The sequence below is a fragment of the Hypanus sabinus genome, chromosome 9 (assembly GCF_030144855.1).
Source record: "Hypanus sabinus isolate sHypSab1 chromosome 9, sHypSab1.hap1, whole genome shotgun sequence".
Taxonomy (NCBI): domain Eukaryota; kingdom Metazoa; phylum Chordata; class Chondrichthyes; order Myliobatiformes; family Dasyatidae; genus Hypanus; species Hypanus sabinus.
In genome coordinates, this window is record NC_082714.1 from 148,255,913 (window position 1) to 148,276,703 (window position 20,791).

The window sequence follows — 20,791 nt, forward strand, 5'->3', positions numbered from 1 at the left end:
CCTGCTTTTACTGAACGATTCTGTGTGTTTTGTTACAGGTACAAATCCAGTCAGGGTCCAGACAGTGACAGTTCTTACTTTGAAGGCACTGGCTATGCCAGAATCAAACTGCCAGGCTCATCTTCCACTGTGGTTCGCTTCGAGCAGGAAGTTCGCATCACTTCCTATAACGGCATCCTTTTCTTCATGCAGAAGGAGGTGAGTCTGGGTGTTCTGCCCCCTGGTTTGATTCCAGCATCCCGTCAAATCCTAAACAGCAGATGCAGTCTGGTTGCTGGTTGGTTGTGCACCCAGCACCGCACGGCTCTCTGTGCAGAAAGTGTCGTCGTGTTGGAATTGAGTGTAAGATACCTGCGGACTCTGGGCAAAGGACTGGAATCTTGAACAAAAAATCCGGAAACATTTTCGTTTCCAGAAACTGAGCTGGGTTTTCAATCACATGCCCCAAAATATTTCATATTAAAGGAAGGATTTTGAGATGCATGTATTATCATTTTGTAGTGACTGTCCAAAGTGTAAAAGCACTGTTCAGCCTATTTTCTAGAAAGGTGAGCTTTTAAACTGAATTGAAATACACTAGTTGAATGAAGTCCCAAGTTAAGTCAAGTCACTTCTTATTGTCATTTCAACCATAACTGCTGGTACAAAAACAAGACAATGTTTTTCAGGACCATGGTGCTACATGAAACAGTACAAAAACTACACTGAACTATGTAAAAACAAAGTAAACTTTGTTTAAGCTATGAAAGTAAACTTTCATAGAGATTCTCTCCCAACCTTCTCACTCCAAAGTTCAAAGTAAATTTTATTATCGAAGTATATATATGTTACCACATATAGCCCTGATAATTCATTTTCTTGTGGGCGTATTCAGCAAATCTATAGGATAGTAACTACAACAGGATCAATGAAAGATCGACCAGAGTGCAGAAGTCATCGAACTCTGCAAATGCAGATAGTAATAAATAGTAATAAATAATGGGAACATGAGATAATGAGATAGGGTCCTTAAAAAGAGATCATTGGTTGTGGGAACATTTCCCTGATGGAGAAGTGAGTGTAGTTATCCCCTTTGGTTCAAGAGCCTGATGGTTGAGTGGTAGTAATTGTTCTTGAACCTGTTAGTGCGAGTCCTGAGGCTCTTGCACCCTCTACCTGATGGCAGCCATGGCCTAGATGGTGAGAACCTGTGGTGATGGACGCTGTTCTCCTACGACAGCGTTTCATGTAGACGTGCTCAATGAAAATCATAGGTGAACAGTGACGATTGTCAAACTGCAGATGCTGGAAATTTAGAATAAAAGCACAAAGGGAAACACTGGGATGGTGTTAAAGTCAAAGTGAATTTATAATCAAAGTACATATATGTCAGTATATACTACCCAGAGATTCCTTTTCTGAGGGATCATCATTATTATTATTGCCACATCATATATAACGATATAACAATTACAGCACGGAAACAGGCCATCTCGGCCCTTCTAGTCTGTGCCGAATGACATGAGCATTCATGTTCTACGTGACCATGACTATTCCTGGCAAATTTTACATCAGAAGTGGTTTGCCATTTGCTGCCTTCTTTCTGGGCCGTGTCTTTACAAGAATGGTCACCCCAGCCAATAGCAACACTCCTCAGAGACTGTCTGCCTGGTGTCAGTGGTCACATAACCAGGACTTGTGATATGCACCAGCTGCTCCTACAACCACTCATCACCTGCTCCCACGGCTTCACATGACCCTGATCGGGGGCTAAGTAGGTACTACACCTTTCCTAATGGTGACCTGCAGGCTAGTGGAGAGAAAGAGCACCTCACACCTCCCTTGATAGAGACTTATCTCCACTCCAAGCCCCTTTCTGATGGAAGATTTTTTTTTAAGAAAGTTATGTTTTGGGTCAAAGACTCTGCATCAGAACTGGGAGTGAGAAAACGAGTTAGTTTTCAGTTGCAGAGATATGAAGGAAGATGGATAGAACCAAGATTGTAATTGACATGGTGGTGCAAGAGCTTAATAGAATAACAAGGGAGGTTAGATAAAAGGAACAAAGGGTCATATAAAAGCTGCAGACTGCAGGTTGAGAATTGTGTTGTTTGGGGAAGTGGGTTAGAGGAGGAAGGAAAATGAAAGGTTAGCGTTCATTTTGAGAGGACTGGAATGTAAAAGCAAGGATATAATGCTGAGCCTTTACAAGGCATTGGTCATACCTCATTTGGGGTATTGTGAGCAGTTTTGGACTCCTTATCTAAGCAAGGATGTACTGGCATCGGTGGGTTCAGAGAAGTTAACATATGGGCAGTATTTGATAGTTCCAGGCCTGTACTCGCTGGAGTTTAGAAGAATGAGGGGAGAATCTCATTGAAACCTACCAAGTATTGAAAGATCTAGATAGAGTGGACGTGCAGAGGATATTTCCAATAGTAGGAGAGTCTAGGACCCAAAGGCACAACATCCCTTTAGAACTGAGGTGAGGAGGAATTTATTAGTCAGCTTGTGGTGGATCTGCAGAATTCACTGCCACTGATGGCTATGGAGGCCAAGTCATTGGGTATACTTAAAGCAAAGACCAATCGGTTCTTGACTAGTAAGGGCATCAGTGGATACGGAAAGAAAGCAGGAGAATAGGGTTGAAAGGGAAAATAAATCAGCTGTGACTGATGATGGAGTGGGCTTCGTAGGCAGAAAGGCCTGTTTCAGCTCCTGTATCTTTTGGTCTAAGAGGGGATGTGGCCTGTAGGCAGGTCAACCACCATCATATCAAATGGTAGGGCAGGTTTGAAGGGCCGAACAAAATTCTCCTGCTCCTGTTAACCTACTGTCTTGAGATTCGTGCTGCTGAAGGTATAAAGGAAAATGCTGGGAATATGTAGCAGATAATGGCAGTGTCCGTGTAGAATGGGAAAAACTGAGTTCATTATCACAGCTATTAACCATACTGTAGGTCAAAGTCCTTCAGTTGGCAATTTCGGAGGTTAGAAGACTGATTTCTGCGAGTCTGGGGCCACGGTCTGGAGATCGGAGGCTCAGACTGGAGGTTGTAAGCACATTTACGTGTGAGTAGGGGGACGGTGGTTAGGGGTTTGTTCTGTTGTTGCTTGTTGTATGTTGGCTGTTTGTTGTTCTGCTGAATGTTGTGTGTGTGCTATGTTGGTGGCCAAAGTGCTTGCTGCCCCAACACATCCTCGGATGGTCTCGGCTGTTAACACAACCCATGCCTTTCATTGAATGCTTCGATGAAAAAAATGTAAAAAAATGAATGTAGTATGAAAAAAATATAAAAAAGTTAAACTGTCCAGTCCTGGTAGAAAGCAAGTGAGCTAAGGTCTTTAGATTTGATATTGAGTCTAGAGGTCGACAACAAGTACAACTAAGAGTGAGATCAGAATCAGAACGTTTATTATCATTGGCATGTCAAGTCAAGTTACTTTTCTTGTCATTTCGACCATAACTGCTGGTACAGTACATAGTAAAAATGAGACGATGTTTTTCAGGACTGAAGTCTATGAACAGCATCTGAACGTATGTGTCTTCCTTTTTTGTCCAGGTGGGTTAGGGCCAGGTGGAGGGTAGTGGCAATGGCGTCATCTGTTGAGCGGTTGAGACGGTACACAAACTGCTGGGGGTCAAGTGAGGGGGGGCAGCAGGGTCTTCATATGCCTCGTGACGAGCCTTTCGAAACACTTCATGATGATGGATGTGAGTGCAATGGGACAGTAGTCATTTAGGCAGGACACTGAAGACTTCTTCGGCATGGGGACGATGGTGGCGGCCTTGAAACACGTTGGAACGGTGGCGCTACTCAGGGAGATGTTGAAGATGTCAGTGAGAACATCTGCTAGCTGGTCTGCACATCCTCTGAGCACTCTACCAGGAGCGTTGTCTGGTCCAACAGCCTTCCGTGGGTTGGCCCTGTACATGTGACGTGAAATTCATGAGATGTCGCTCCTCGAGTTTACATTGCGACTGAAATAAGTACTCAAGTGATGTAGGCAGCCAGCGGTAAGGGGGGCAGCGCAATAGCATTCTGATTATCACAACGCCAGAGACATCGGTTCAGTTCCTGCCGCTGCCTGTGAGGAGTTTGTACGTTCTCTCTGTGACCACAAGAGTGCTCCGATTTCCTCCCACAGCACAAAGACGTGCCAGTTAATTGGTCATTGTAAATTATCCTATGATTAAGCTAGGATTAAATCGGGATTGCTGGGCAGCATGGCTCAAAGGTCAGAATGGCCTACTTCTCGCTGAATCTCAATAAATATATAAGCAAAGAAGTAAATGGAGAATGAAATGGGAGGAGACTGGAAGCTCAGAGAACAGGATTCTGCAAAATGGTCAGTCAATCTGCATTGAGTTTCTCTGGTGTCAGGGTGACCATACGCTGAGTATGGAATGCAGTGTACCATCTGGAAAGACTGCTTGGCTACCTGGATGGTGGGAAGGGAAGGGTTGAAAGACTGTGTGTTGCAGCTCTGCAGATACATGGAGGAGTGCTGTGAGGAGGGACATTACTGCCAGAGATGGATGTGTTCAGCAGGACATGGAGGAGAAGATGTGTTTGGTGGTCACTTCTTAGTAAAGGTGGCAGGAAGTCTGATGGGTGATCGTTTGGAGGCAGGGCTTGGTTGGGTGGAGAGTGAGGACCACGGAGGGGTATCTTTGTTATGGACAAGATGGGAGGATGTTGAGAAAGACTTCCAGAACAATCAAGGGCTTGTGATGGAAGGAAAGCTGTGATTGAGGAAATCGGAAGCTACCTCTGAGACGTCTGTGAAGTGACAGAGTAACACACACAAAATGCTGTAGGAACTCAGCAGGTCAGGCAGCATCCAGGGAGAGGAATAAACAGTTGATGTTTCAGGCTGAGATCCTTCATTAGGACTGGAAAGAAAGAGGGAAGAAGACATGGTGGGGGGAGGGCAAGGATCTTGGCCCAAAACCTCAGTTGTTTATTCCCCTCCGTAGGTGCTGCCTGACCTACCGAATTCCCACAGCATTTGGTGTGTGTTGCTCTGGATTTCCAGCATCTGCGGAATCTTGTGTGCGAAGTGGCGGAACAAGTGGAGACAGCGAAGTGAGGAAAATTAAATGGAATAATGGCAGGGGGAGAAATCAAGTCAGCTCGTTGGATCTTGTGGTCTTGTAGTGAACACTGGTCATTTATATGACCCCTAAGACAGAGAAATTCAGAAAAGAATGGACCTTATAAAAGTGAGAACAGGAGAAATCCTGGAGCAACATAATGAAATAAGATTTCTACACAATTGCAGGAAGCACCACCAGTTCTGTCTCCATATATCAGAAAAGGGCTGAGGATGGGTTAAGAGTCAGACCAAAACACTGCTCCACACACCTCACTAATGAAGCAGCTGCCATATGGAATATATGTTTTTATTACTTCTTATGAGCTTTTCTGCCTATCATCTCAATTCTATTAAAAGCTCCTGTCCCTGTGGCCCAGGATAGGAACTGGTGTTTTGGGAGATAGTATCAGGAAGTATGCCTGGGAATAAGCAAGGTGCCGAGTGCAGTTGTTATATCCTAGGCATTGACGACAATACAATGTGAAACTTAAAAGAATGACAGAATAATGGGCCGGCCCTGTTGAAGGGTCTTGGCCCAATACATCAACTCTTTATTCCCCTCCATACACTCTGCCTGGCCTGCTGAGTTTCTCCAGCGTTCTGTGCGTCTTGCTCAGTCCTTTGGAAAGAACGTATCGTTCCTGGCTACATCTAAATCAGGTCTTTCTTTTTATAGGAAAAGTACTTCTGCTTAGCCATCGAGAATGGAAAGCTTGCGCTGTACTTTAACTTAACCGGGCAGCTAAACACCATGAATGGTAACAATCAAAGCCAGCAGTCTGTCATCAGTGATGGACTCCCGCACCAGGTAACTATTATATAATGAAGGTAACTGGATAAAGAGCCTTAACTATCACCACCAAGCACACTAAAGCAAATGGAATACATAAGGTAAACTAAGCAGTGTTTACCATGTAGTTTCTAATTTAAGCCACACCAACTGTCCTGAGTTATTGCTTTTGAAGGGACAGAACAAGTTCATTTAATAGTTATTCGACCACAACGTGCATACAGCTAAATGAAACATTATTCCACCAGGGCGAAGGAGCAAATCACAATAAATACAGTTGCACACAGCACGTCTAGTTACAATAACACATACAGTCATAAAATAACAAGTGCACAAGTCACTGAGTGGCATGGCCTTGAAGGCTGATGGTTCCTGGAGCCACGTTTCTGCGGAACAAGTACGCATAAAGGCACTGTGTATTCTGCCGAGTCTTCCAGTGAAAATGGGCAGGATGTTCCGAAGCAAAAGCCCTCGACCACTGCACGGGCAATTGCTATTGGATGGCTGCTGGAATGAATCCAAGCTTCTGTTTAATATTTTGTAAATGAGTGAACTGATCTCAAAGCCTGAGGGGGGAGGTGAGAACCAGTCATGATGGCTCGTTCGAAGCGCCAGAGTTTCAGAGAGGAGGGAGAATCCATAGGACAAAAAGGGTAAAAGGATTGAGGAAGAGACTTCCAGAAAAAAAGAATGACCATCAAACATTTTAATTGCTGCAGAATTCCACTCTATCGCATCTGGGTGAACCTTTCTTTGAGACTGTTTTACTCAAAGTGCATTTATTATCAAAGTATGTATGCAGTATCCAACCTCAGATTCGTCCTCCCACGAGCGACCACGAAACAAAGAACACCATGGAATCCATTCAAGGAAACATCAAACCCCCAACACGCAAAAAAAAGAACAAATCATGCAGAAGCAAAAAAAACACAAGCAAATAACAGACAGAATATTAAACAACAAACCGCAGAGTCCCTGAAACAGTCTCGGAATGTCCAGTTTAGTTCAGGTCAGTTCGATTAAGCGTTGTGCCTTTATACAGGCTGCAGAACCAATCTACTTTGAAGTGTCCCGATCGAAATAGTGAAAGTAGCAATTTGAAAATAAGTTGTAAATAGAAACCAGAGATATATATGACATGAACTGCAGAGTTCTCTTAAAAGCAAGTCCAATTCACAAATCACACCATTCAGACCTTGCCCAAGACCCGAGTCTCCTGCACCTTCCCCCAGCAGCAGTGAGCGAGAGGGAGACCAGTAAACTGCAGGCAGACGGCTCTGAGTACCTGCTCACCTTCTTTTCCTGTCCTCGCTCATTTCAATCTTGCTCAACACTATAATCGTGAGATTGGTTCGTGCTCCACCATTAGACCGCGTACTCAGTTCTCAGTCTCGCTCTCAACCATGCCAAATTCCCTTAGAGGCAAAAGAGGTACCAGTCAGCCCAGAAAAAACATGATGGAAGTGTAAATCACATGCATAGATCAGTACAGAGTATATTTAAAAGAAGGAGGGGAAAAATATATAGTTTTGTGAATTGTCTGCGGGATGTGGCCATTAGTCACATCAGGCACTGGCACCAGTTTGCCTTTTCCAACTCCATTTTAGACTTGTCTTATTTTCAGCTGTTTCGAACAGATAAGTTTATAATCTCTGATGCATTGTTTATATTTAACACATGTAGTGGTTTGTGCTGGTGATAGAAGATCCAAATGTAAGTTTAATCTTTGAGAAAACGCAGGTATTCACATCCTTCGAACTGTTGCCCAGTTGCCCTCACCAGGGTATGTTTGTGTAAAAAGTGAGTTAGGTACACAATGTGCCGATGCTCTGTACATCTGTCACGTGGACAGTGCCATCAGTTCAACCCTTCTGTTACCATAGGGATCACGTTGCTCTGTAATCAGTGAGTGAACCCCAGGTGGAAATCACTCCCTATCCCGTCTCGCCACTTGGCCTGGACAGCCTGCAGTTGTTTCTTTTCCTTCAAAGGTCCAGCTTGGTATCAGAGAATGTAGACAGTGTACAACCTGAAATTCTTACTCTCTGCAGACATCCACAAAACAAAACCAAAAAAAATCAAAGAATGAATGACAGAAACGTCAGAACGCCAAAACCCCCTCCCCCTCCCAAGCACAAGCAGCAAGAAAAGCATGAACCCTCCCCCTCACCCCACATGCTCCGGTAAAAGCACCGACCCCTCCCCCCATCATGCAAGCAGTAACAAAGTCCTCAAAGAGCCCATTCCATCTAGAAACTACTGTCCAGCCCAACACTTCAGTCTCTCAGACAGGCTCTGTCTCACTAGTGAGGGAGAGAAGTCCCTCCTGCCGCAGTGAAATTTCAAAGGACTCTCCTTGACCAACAAAGAGCTTAATGCTAAACTAACGGTAAATCGCATGAAGCACTGAATGTATTACTAACTAATTTTTCTGAAATACCTTAATGTTGCACTATCATCATAATTTGTATCTGAGCATAATGTACTGATTTAAAAATAAAATTACTTTGAAATCCTACTTCAGACCCCTGTAATGCTAACTCAAGTGATTAAATTTTCGGTAATTGAATCAGTCGTCAGGCAGACTAGGGGCTTTGATTACAATAGATCGGTCTTTTGGTGTATTATACTTTGTCTCAAACAATTCCACCCTGTCCTTAACCATCTTTTAAGCTGAATGAATGGTTCTCTTTTTTTCAGATCCAGATAATTTTGCTGTTTCTCAAGAAAATGAAGATTTACGTGCGCATGGATAGGAAAACTGTTTTTGCTTCCGAGCAGAGTCAATCACGTATTTCATTTTCCGAATACTATCTCGGTGGTGTTCCTGTAGAAATCCTCCCAGAGATGTAAGGGTCAATGGCTAGGGGTTAAAGATACAGCTGATTTGAAAATTCACCTAAAAATTGTACTAATTGGACCTGTCTTCAGTTCTGCATTTCTGTAATTTTCCTCAAAAAACATAATAGGTGTTTGCAAAAGAGACTCTGTGCTTCCTAACGCTCACTTTAATTCTTCGTCTCATCCCACTTGGACCTGTCTTTTGGCTTCCTACAAACACTATTGTGCAAAGTCTTAGGTCCATATATATAGCCAGAGAGCCTAATACAGTACTGTATTTGTCAACATGGAGTGGAGAGCGAGTTTGTAAATCTCATGCCAGCAAAGGATGTTGGGAGTGGTGAGGGTGGAGCGCTGTGGGAGGGGTGTGGGGCAGGTGGCAGAGAAGGAGTGCCTGGAACATGGGGTGGGGTGCAGGTGCAGACAGACCCAGCCCTGATATAACAGGCAAGGTCATTTGATTCCAAACAGTTGGTTTAGACCATAAGACATAGGGGACATAGGAGCAGAATTAGACCATCTGGCCCATTGAATCTGCTCCATGGTTCAATCATGGCTAATCCTTTTGTTTTTGCTCCTCCTCAACCCAAATTTCCGGCCTTCTACCTGTAACCTTTGATGCCATGTCCGATCATGAACCTATCAATCTCTGCTTTAAATACCCCCAACGGTTTATTGATCATTACAGAATGTCTCTCTGGTGCTTCCCACTCCCTCCTCTTCTGCAACCATGATTCCCCTCTCCCTGCCCCCTTTCCACTCTCAGTCCACAAAAGAGACCCATATCAGAATCAGGTTTATCATCACTCACTTACATCATGAATTTATTTTTTTGTGTCAGCAGTCTATTGCAATACAAAACTTCTTTACAGTACTGTGCAAAACTCTTGGGCACCCGGGCTACGTGTATGTATAGTATGTGCTGACCAGTGAGGATCAACATAATTGCACCTAATCTCCTGACGTAGCTTGTTGCTACGGGACAAATACGATAACTTCAGATAATCAGCTGTTTCATCCTTGTTTCTCATATTTCTCGCATGTTTGTGTTGTCACATTACTTTTAGTAAATCAGATTCATTAGTTTATTCCCACTTCGATGATATAGATGACTAGAAAAGAAATGCTTGGACTGTCCCAAAAAAAAAAATTTGTCAATTACTACATGTCATAGAGTAACAGTACATGTTGTCCATGCTGACCAAGAGGCCCATGTAAGCCAGTGTCATTTGACCCATAACCCTCTGAAACTTTCCGATACATGTACTTGTCCGAGTGTCTTTTAAAAGTCCACTAAGATGTTTGGAACCGCACTGATCCTCCTCCTCGCATCTCTTCAACCGCAGTGTTAATAATATCTCTCTTTTGATGAGAGTTTCTGAACTTTGTTTTGTTACTATCAGCAGAGATCGATTGAAGTCCTGTGATTGTCCTTAGTTAACTGAAATTATTCTCCCTTTCAGTCTGAGGAACCGCTTCCCCACAGGAGGGTCTATAAAAGGCTGCATGCGAACGGTGAAGGCGCTGGACAAGAACCTGGATCTGAAGAACGAGGAGACCCTTGGAGTTAGTTATGGGTGCTCACCTAACCTCCTAGTGAGTCCTAACCTTCTGATCCACTCACAGACCAGACGTGGAAAGGTGTTGAGGTGCAATGCTAGCAACAAGTAAAGTCTTAGATGATTTTTACTGGAAGGGAACCACAGTGGGAGTATGGGTAATCTTCTTATTTTTATGGGCATATTAAGTGGGCGCCAGAAGCCAAGCAAGGCTTGCGTGCTGCTCAGCACAATCCTCACTGATGGGTTTGACACAACGCATTTCACGGTATGTTTCGCTGTAAGTGTGACAAATCTAATCCCTTTTCATCTTTTATCTGTCCATTCATCACCTGCTTCTGGACATTCACACGACTATAAGAAAATCATTCCAAGTGTGAGAGCATTCAGTTCACAGGTGGTTTTTGGGTACAGTTTGTATGATGCTGCCTCATTAGGTTGGTCGTTCCTTTGGACACATTCCTTACCAGTGCAGTGGGCAGAGAGCAAGATGACCACCACTCATTTCAGACTACAGTCCAGTAGAGGCACAACAGTCAGTGAGGTACTGCTGTCACCAGACAGAGTTGGAAGAGTAGAGTTTTAACATCATGCCAAAGTTATTTATAATGGTGATTACCTGCTTTCCATATGCAGATGAGTGGATTGAAATCTGCACAGCAAGAAAAAAGTACCTGTTAACTTTCACCAAATTAAAGCATTTCAGTCAATGAGATTACTGCCGGCCAATTTATGGCTCTCCCAAAAAAACACATCACTGAAAACTCAATCTACCTGAGGACTAAATACTGGGCAGGCTGCAGAGATAACTTCTGCGCCCTTTTTCAGAAATGTCAATGTTCAACATAAAATTGTTATCTAAGTGTGTAAGTGTTATCGCTTGCTACCTTGAGATTCATTTTCTTGCATGCACTTAGAGGGAGAAAAGAAATACAATAGAATTATTTGAAAAACTATGCATGAACTAAGACAGCCAAATCAACCAGTGGGCAGAAGAAGACTGACTGTGCAAATAAAAATAATACTGAGAACACGAGGCGTAAAGAGTCCTTGAAAGTGAGTCTGTAGATCATAGAGCTGTGAGTGAAGTTATCCACCTTGATCCATCGGGAGCCTGACGTTTGGAGGGTCATAGCTGTTCCTGAACCTGGTGGTGTGAGATGTAAGGCTTCTTACTGTACCTCCAGCTCAGAGAGAAGCTGGCCTTGGTGGTGAGGATTCCTTGATGATGCTGCTCTCTTGTGGCAGCGCTCCATGGTGGGAAGGGCTTCGCCTGTGATGGAAAACTGCCAAGGGATATTTTGCATCTGCTTTAGAGAGCAAGTGAAGTTTTGAGTTAAACAGCTCCCTCTTAAGCTAGAACTTCCTCCCCTCTGCAGGTTTTGGGTTCAAATCTCCGGAATGCCGATTAAATCTACGTCTTTCTGCTTCCAAGATGAGAGCTGACACATAGATCTCGGGGTAACTAGTTGCTCATACCTTTAGATTACAAGCATGCCTTTCAAAAATGTTGGATGTCCCTAATCAATCTTTTTGGGTTGAATTACAGGTATGCATCCCAAACAGTATCTCTACTGTATTTGCATTTATCACACACTGCTGAGTTTATACTGAGGCACACAGAGTAAGCAAGATCTTGATGCTGGAATAACTTAGCCTGCTGCAGTCTGACTTTTTTCTGTGTCTCTTTCAGATATCACGTTCTGTTGACTTCACAGGCCAGGGGTACATGAGTTTGGTGCTCGAGAATGTTCGTGCCCTCCGAGACAACTTCACGTCAGGCTTTGCTTTCCAGACACAGCAACAAAACGCTCTAATGTTTTACTACCCTACGACGGTAGGTGGGGACTGTCAATAGGCTGCATTGACGGAAGGCGTGATCCTTCATTGGTGGGTCAAGGTGCAAGTATGAATGTCTTTCAGGATGTGTGCTGAAAGCTGGCCTATTGAAGGCTGGGATTCTTGGTTTGGGAGTAAGTCCATCACCTTGACCAAATTTCAGGGTGGACATCATTGTTACTCTGGTACAGGAGGCAAAGGCAACTGAGGCTTGACCCCGAGGGTCAAAGCTTCCCACTTACCACCTACTCCTGCTGTAAGTTTTTACCAGACCATAGGACCATGTTCTTTTCCAAGGTTCTCCCCGACAGTTAAACTACTTTGCTGAATTCAGCTGGAGACGTCGAAACAAAAACGACATCTCTAGATTAATAAGGAGCGCAAATGAATTTCAGGAACCAGCGTGTGAGCAACGCCCCTGTGCCTGCACAGACACGGTGAGCTGGATGAAATTTAGATTGTGAGGAGCTTGGCAGACAGTAATGCAGTGTACATACTTTTCGGTTCATCTCCTCAATCCTGTCTTTAAATACTTAACCAACTTTTCCCATGGGGGAGAAAAGCACAGGGATTTCTAAATATAAGATTCTTCAGATGCTGGAAATCCAGAGTATCACACACAAAATGCTGGAGGAACTCAGCAGGTCAGGCAGCATCTATGGAGAACTATAAACAGTTGACATTTCAAGACCCTTCATACCCCAAAACAACAGTTGTTTATTCCTCCCCATGGATGCTACTTGACCCATTGGTTTCTCCAGCATTTTGTGTGTGGGGTATTCTAATCCCTCTGCGCACCTTCTCCATTCATTTCAGGTCAGGATGGGTTCTAATTGAGGGCTCTGTCTAAGGGCCGTGTACTGGTAAACTGATAGAGCTGCTGCCTGACTTTTGATGCTGCCTCTGTGGAGTTTGCACGCTCTCTGTTTCATCCTGGTGCTCCAATTTTCTTCCAGATCCTAAGGTTGTACAGGGTGGTAGGTTAAACTGGTCACTGAAAATTATCCCTGGTCGAATCTGAGGGCTGGGAGTAAGTAGATGGAATATAATATGTCCGGTGAAGTTTACACTGTATGATTGGGGTACATGAGTGTTTGATAGTCAGCATGGATTCAATAAGGTGTAGGGCCTGATTCTGTGCCAATAAATTTAACAGCTTACTTACTGGCATTTAGGGCAGCAATGAAAGTCTTCCATCTCTTGCAGTGTTCAGGGTTTCCTTCATTGTGCCAGTAGCTTCCTCTCAGTTTTCACTACCATCTGTCAGGCAAGTCATGGGTGGAGACATGGGAAAACCGTCGCACACAAATGTAGAAGGATTCTTTATTGCTGTTTCTTTTACAATTTTGTTTTAACATTCAGGGTTTTTAGCCCTGAGCTGAACCCCCAAACCTGTAGACTGGTGGACCACTCTTAACCTGACCTCTACCCTTTGACCTGTATGGCATGGGTGACTCTACCAAGAGCCAAAGCATAAGGCCCTGACTCCAGCCAGCATAGCCTTCCGGGTCAATGAGGCACACAAGCCTCTAAACCCAATGTCAAGGGATAAATTTAACAATCTGTAAGTTAAATGAATGCTTTTCTTAATGCCATGGACATAATGAGATGTTTCATGTTAATAAAGTTAAGGGCCTTGTACAGTTCAAAATAAAATGTGAACGGTAATACGTCAGATTGGAAACACATATAATGTAGCACAACTTCAGATTTACCCAAAGTCATCTCTAGTTCTGCTTCTGATAGACCACCTGCTTCTGCTTCTGGTTGCCTTGTACATAACTTGTTATCCTCTGGGTGAGCTGAAACAATTTTTGCTTTACTTTATTAGGAAGGAAATTGTCAAGTCTCTTTGAAGCAGGGGCAAGTGGCTCTTAAGGTGTTTAATATTGAAGTTAAAAGTCAAAAACAGTATACAGATGGGATCCTGCACTACGTCTCGTTCTTTATCAACAATGAACAGTAAGTCCTTTGATTTCTCAGCCCCTAAAGCTGAAAAAAAATGTAAATTAGCTTCTGAAATTGGCCAATTTTAATGAAGTTATTATTTTACAGTCATGAAAAAGGTGCAGCCGATAACTATTTGGCCTAGGCTTCTGTTGGTCGAGTATGACCCATCGAAGCTGTCTACGTGATTCGCAAGCCTAGGCAGTACAATAATGAGAGCAAGCTCCCTCTTTCCTCACAGCTGATGAATCCAATGGAATGGCAGAGGTTTGGCACCAACAGCATCACAGGAGTTGCCAGTCAGCATTGGACTCAACGTAGAACTAACTTAGGCACTCCAGTGCTGAAATTTTCCCTCGGAGATTACTCCCAAAACCTTCCGCATGAGCATGCTTAGCTGCAAGAAGGCAGAGATCTGCAATCAGGGTTTTCCTTCTCCCAGATGAACTGCCGACCACAGCAACAAGTCCCATCTGCCCAAAGCGACTGGCTTTAAGGTGCCAGTAACGCAACTTTGTCCCTTCTCCTGTCAGTAGAAACAGTTCTACCAGGCTTAGCAGCCAAACCACACATGAAGGCCAGGAGCTGGACTTGGTTGCCAGAGGCTATTTGAGATGCACGACATTGGGAGCATTTATTAAGTAGTGGGAGCTTAACCCCATTACTACCCCCCAGCTATCACAACCCAAAGGACCAAATATTTTGCCAATACTTAATGTTTTAATCATGATGCTGTATGTAGAGTAGTTGCTAGGTGTTACTTCACAGACATTTGGTTCTTGTGTATTACTCAGTTCCCATAGTAATAAGGATAAAGTACTTTAAATCAGATTGTTCTAAATTTTTTCTCCCCTACTTTCTCCCCTACCTTTTGTAACTTAGTCACTAAGTTTGGATTTGTTAGTTGCATAGTAGTTAAAGAATGACCACCCAAACTTAGCGACTAAGTTCCTACAGACGCCATTAATGCAAATGAAAAAATTTAGTACAACCTAATACAATATTTCCATTACCTCTAATTCATTGTGGGAAAACCATATAATGCCCCTAGATAACTTTGTTCCTTGTATCTGTTGCTCGGCAATATCAACGAACATTTCCTCCTCTCAGTGACGCCCTTTAATTGACATCGCCTGCCAGAAACTTAAACCTGTCTTCATATGAACGTCAACCACACCACTTCTCAGAGAAGTCCAGATTTACAATACCGTGCAAAAGTCTTGGGCGCTTATGTATAACTAGGGTGCCTGAAAATTTTGAACAGTACTGTAGTAATTTTATGTTTGGCACTGTACTGCTGCAAAAAAAAATTTCATGACCTATGTGAGTGATGATAAACCTGATTCTGTTATGGGTCTCTATTGTGGACTGAGAGTGGGAAGGGGGGGCAGGGGGCTGGGAATCGTGGTTGAGAAAGAGGGGAGGGAGTGGGAAGCACCAGAGAGACAATCTGTAATGATCAATGAACCAGTCGTCTGGAATCAAATGACCTTGCCTGGTGTCTCAGGGCTGGGTATGTCTGTACCTGTGCTTCCCCCGTCCTGGCACTCGTCTGCTACACCCCTCCTGCAGTATACCTCCCTCGATCTTTCCCAACATCCTTTACACCCGCCAGATTTACAAACTCGCTCTCCGCTCCTTATTGACAAACACAGTACTGTCCAAAAGTCTAGCTGTATGTATGTACCTAGGACTTTTGCGCACTTTACAACCGATGACCAACTTTCTTGAGTGTGATTAAAATTCAGCACTAATCTACCATTTTCCTTCTTTCTGCAAGGATTAAACTGGTCATCGATGATCAGGAGAAACGGCAGTCAAAGTTATCCAAGAGGAAGAAGCGCCAGCCCAGGGAGATTAAGGAGGGGCATCTTTACCTGGGTGGTGTGCCAAGTCCTGACCTTGGTGCCAGCCTGACAGGCTGTATTAGCAATGTTTTCATTTACCGGTGAGTTTCAGGAGCCCATGGAATTTGCTGCCCCGTCCTTGTTTGTGATGGTGGCGATGTCCATCTCGAATCGGACAGCACTGTAGCATGGTGGAGTGCCTGCGACCGCCATTCGGGATTTGATTGCTGAGCAGTTTGAGGAGCTTGTACGTTCTCCCCATACCCAATGTGTTTCCTCCCACTTTCCGACATACGGTTACGGTTCTTTTTCTTGTGCCCTTAGCTCCTGGTGGAGTCGTCGGGGCGCCATCATGACATGCTGTGCACCAGTCTATTCCATCTGTCACGGTTGTCTGCCAGGGCCTGGGTCACCGCAAGTGTTTTCCCTGTCCATTCGTTAATGTTGTCCGTCCATCTTTTCCTCTATCTGCCTCTCGTTCTTTTCCCCTCCACAGTTCCTGGTAGAACGGTCTTTGCAAGGCCACTGGATCTTGTTACGTGGCCGCACCATCTCAGCTTTCTTTTCTTCACCGTTGTGAGAAGGTCTTCATGGGTTATGGTTAGGGTTAGTGAATTGTTGATATGCTATGTTGGTGATGGAAGATACTTGCGGGCTGACCCCCCCCACCCCCCAACGCTATCATCAGACTGTGTGGTCATTGACGCAAATGATGCAATTCACTGTATGTTTTGATGTACACGTGACAAATAAAACTAATCTTATTCTTTAATATTTAATCTAAAGAATGGATAACACTTGCTTTCGTAGCTGAATCAGAAATACTATTACAGTAATGTGTGACTTGTGTGCATTTTTAATCACTATATTATTTAATTAAGCAGAAAATGCTGGAAATACAGTGGATTCTGTTTAATTGGGACACACCGGAATCGGAGCCGGTACATTTTGTCCCACTTAAGCTATTGCCCCAATTAGCTGAAGTTTCATGGGAATAGTTTAAAAAGAAACACTACATTTAACTAAGTAATAAATTATGTATTTAATTGAAATGCAGAACAAATTAGAATAGTGTCAATATTACTACAGTCCTAAAAAACTGTGTATTAGTTTCTAATAGTCATCAACAGAGAGTAATTTGCTTAGTGTACACTGTGATACTCTTTTGATTGAAAAATTGAACAAAATCAGCATAGACACCTCTTGCAGATAATGGATTGCCTTGATTGCCTTCTTGCATGGAGTAGTGTCAAAAATCACTGCTTTTTAATTTGGTGTCAGTTGGCCTGAATGACTAACATAACACAAGCATATGCAACTGACTATTTAAAAACTATTTACTCTAAGAACAACGTAGTGTTTAACAGCCACACAGGTGCATGGGACTGAAGCTAGTTAGAAATTGTTGCATCTTCCAACTCTTCATTTTGTAGCATTCAAAATAATTGTCAGTGTCTTCAAATTCTTCGTAATTCCTAACTTGTTGAAGTAGTGAAATCATTTCATTTTTACTCCCAGCCGTTTCTGGCATCTCCCTGCCTGAATGCTTGAAACCACGGTGAGAAAAGCAGTTCTGAATTGTCTTACTGATTATTTCTTGCCAACTATCAGCGACAAAAATCACTGCTTTTCGAACACAAACATGCAACTGATGCTACTTAATAACTGTTTGCTCTATGCACCGTATATTCTCTCTGACAGCCACACAGGTGCATGCAACAGATGCAAGTTAGAAACTGTTCAGCAAATATCCTGACCCAATAAAGCGGCATGGTGTACCGAATAAATAAAGAAAATCCTGGCTATTTTCTCCATTAGTTTTTGTTGCTGAAGAGTTGTCCCAAATAAGCACATGTCCCAGTTAACCAATAGGCTAATCACCCGGAATCCACTGTACTCAGCAGGTCAGATAGCATCGTTTAAACAGAAACAGTTAACCTTGCTGTTGAGTGACTTTTTCATCAGAGGATTGGTTAAAAGGTAAACACAAGAGATTCCGCTGATGCTGGAAATTTTGAGCAATACACACAAAGTGCCGGGTAAATAGTTGATGTTTCAGGCTGAGATCTCCCCACCTACGTAACCTTGCTTCTGCCCCCTTCCTTTTCCAGTCCTGATGAAGGGTCTCGGCCTGAAATGTTGATTGTTTGTTCCCCTCCATTGATGCTGCCTGACTGGTTGAATTCCTACACCATTTGTACGTGTTGGATAAAAGATCATTGGTTTGAAGTATTAACCTTTGTTTCTTTTCTCACATTCTGCCTAACTTGCTGAGTATTTCCAGCGTTTTTTTGCTTTTGGATTCATATTACTTCAGCATAGGTCATCGATGACCTCCTGTCTCCATCGTCCAAGGTCAGCCATATAGTTGGAGTTCATCAGTGTATCTGTAAACATAGAAAACCTACAGCCCACAAAGTTGTGCTGAACATGCCCCTACCTTAGAAATTACTAGGCTTACCTATAGCCCTCTATTTTACTAAGCTCCATGTACCTATCTAAAAGTTTCTTAAAAGACCCTATCGTATCCACCTCCACCACCGTTGCCGGCAGCCCATTCCACGCACTCAACATTCTCTGAGTAAAAAAGTTACCCCTGACATCTCCTCTGTACCTACACCCCAGCATCTTAAACCTGTGTCCTCTTGTGGCAACCATTTCAGCCCTGGGAAAAAGCTTCTGACTATCCATACAATCAATGTCTCTCAGCATCTTGTACACCTCTATCAGGTCACCTCTCATCCTTCTTTGCTCCAAGGAGAAAAGGCCAAGTTCACTCAACCTATTCTCATAAGGCATGCTCCCCAATCCAGGCAACGCCCTTGTAAATCTCCTCTGCACCCTTTCTATGGCTTCCACATCCTTCCTGTAGTGAGGCGACCAGAACTGAGCACAGTACTCCAAGTGGGGTCTGACCAGGGTCCTATATAGCTGCAACATTACCTCTCAGCTCCTAAATTCAATTCCATGATTCATGAAGGCCAATACATCATATGTATCCTTAACCACAGAGTCAACCTGCGCAGCTGCTTTGAGCGTCCTATGGACTCAGACCCCAGGATCCTTCTAATCCTCCACACTGCCAAGAGTCTTACCATTAATACTTTATTCTGCCATCATATTTGACCTACTTAAATGAACCACCTCACACTTATCTGGGTTGAACTCCATCTGCCACTTCTCAGCCCAGTTCTGCATCCTATCAATATCCCGCTGTAACCTCTCACAGCCCTCCACACTATCCACAACACCCCCAACCTTTGTGTCATTGACAAACTTACTTATCCATCCCTCCACTACCTCATCCAGGTCATTTATAAAAATCACAAAGAGTAAGCGTCTCAGAACAGATCCCTGAGGCACTCCACTGGTGACCGATCTCTGTGCAGAATATGACCAGTCTACAACCACTCTTTGCCTTCTGTGGGCAATAATCTGTTGTTTCCACTGTACAGGGGATTGGCCTGTACAGCTTCACCAGAGCCCTGTTGGCCGGCCTTACCTGTTTCCACCTCTCACAACGGAGATGTCGGGTTGGAATTTGAGAGGTCCTATTACTTTACTACTGACCTGTTGCTTATCATTATAAATGTAAGCAACCTCTTGGCTATTTAATGATGTTACTGTCCAACAATTCTTTTTCAGAAACTTTCACTTGCATCCAGTGTGGGTTCTGCTTACTCAGAGGGTGTTTTAAGGTGACAGGAGCTGAGGCAAAATTAACTTAAAACCAATACACCCCAGATTTTTTTGTTTAAACTCCTGACTCTCATGTAAATGGAAAAAAACCAAAACCACTTGGAGACTCAGAGTGGGGGATAGATACTGTATCCAATAGCAAAGTTCCAAAGTCAAAGAATACATTCAACCCTTTATTAAGAAACTAACAAAACAAGTGATCTTGAGATGATAAAAACTAATGAAACTAAAATTAGCAATACAACAAAATCTGCAGTCTTAGCTTATCAAACGTACATAGGCCAAGCGTTCCTAAACTTATTTAAGAGCATTCAAGTGATCAACAGAAAAGGTAGCACTCACCGCCCCCCAGCCCACTCTCTAGCTCTACCGAAACTAGACTGAACCAAAGAAGAGGCATGAATACATAACTAACCTCTTCACTTCTACCACGCCGCAACCCATGTGACAGATTACCAAAATAAACGTGCAACATAAAATACAATGCAGACAAACAGTAGATACATGGAATCTAAACTTTCACAGTGGGTGCCAGATCCCTGTCAGTCTCTGGGTGAAAAGCCTTTTTCCTCATCTCCATCATCCTCCTTCCAATTACCGTTAATCAATAGTTCTTGCAGTTTGATACTTCTGCCAAGGGAAATAGATCCTCCGTTTTTGCTCGGTCTAAGCCCCTTGTAGTCTTGAAGAATTAAAGCTCCTTTAATCTGCTCTGTTCCAGACAAAACAACACAATTTTCAGTCTTCCCTATAGTGCTGGCAGCATCTTAGGAAATCATTGCAGTCCTTCATGTGTGATCACATCTTTCCTGTGACTTGCTGAGTACAACGGGACAGATGACGTCCAGTAGCTGGTAGAGTCACTGCCTCACAGACCCAGTATCCTGATTTTGGCTGCTTTACACATGGAGTTCATGCATTTTCCCAGTGACCACCCTGGGTGCTCTTGATTTCCATGGCCCCTACTGAGCTAGGGCGAGAGAGGATGAGGGGTGACTTTTATTTATTGAGATACAGCACCGAATAGCCATGCCGCCCAGCGATCCTCCTAATCACGGGACAATTTACAATGACCAATCAACCTACCAGCCAGTACGTCTTTGGATTGTGGAGAAAACCACCAGAGCACCCTGAGGGTACCCATGGCAATCATGGGGAGAGCGTAGAAACTCCTCACAGGCAGCGATGGGA

The 20,791-nt window shown here is 43.6% G+C and overlaps 1 protein-coding gene across 2 annotated transcripts in view; it reads left to right on the forward strand.

Annotated features, from left to right (window-relative positions):
* lama5 (laminin, alpha 5) overlaps window positions 1-20,791 on the forward strand; it is a 333,519-nt gene that overhangs the window by 295,976 nt on the left and 16,752 nt on the right. For both annotated transcript variants that reach the window (XM_059980763.1, XM_059980765.1), the window contains exons 65-71: window positions 39-198; window positions 5,755-5,886; window positions 8,569-8,717; window positions 10,173-10,305; window positions 11,962-12,105; window positions 13,939-14,069; window positions 15,835-16,002. In XM_059980763.1, coding sequence (XP_059836746.1) covers window positions 39-198; window positions 5,755-5,886; window positions 8,569-8,717; window positions 10,173-10,305; window positions 11,962-12,105; window positions 13,939-14,069; window positions 15,835-16,002 — 1,017 coding nt within the window. The remainder of the gene's footprint in view (window positions 1-38; window positions 199-5,754; window positions 5,887-8,568; window positions 8,718-10,172; window positions 10,306-11,961; window positions 12,106-13,938; window positions 14,070-15,834; window positions 16,003-20,791) is intronic.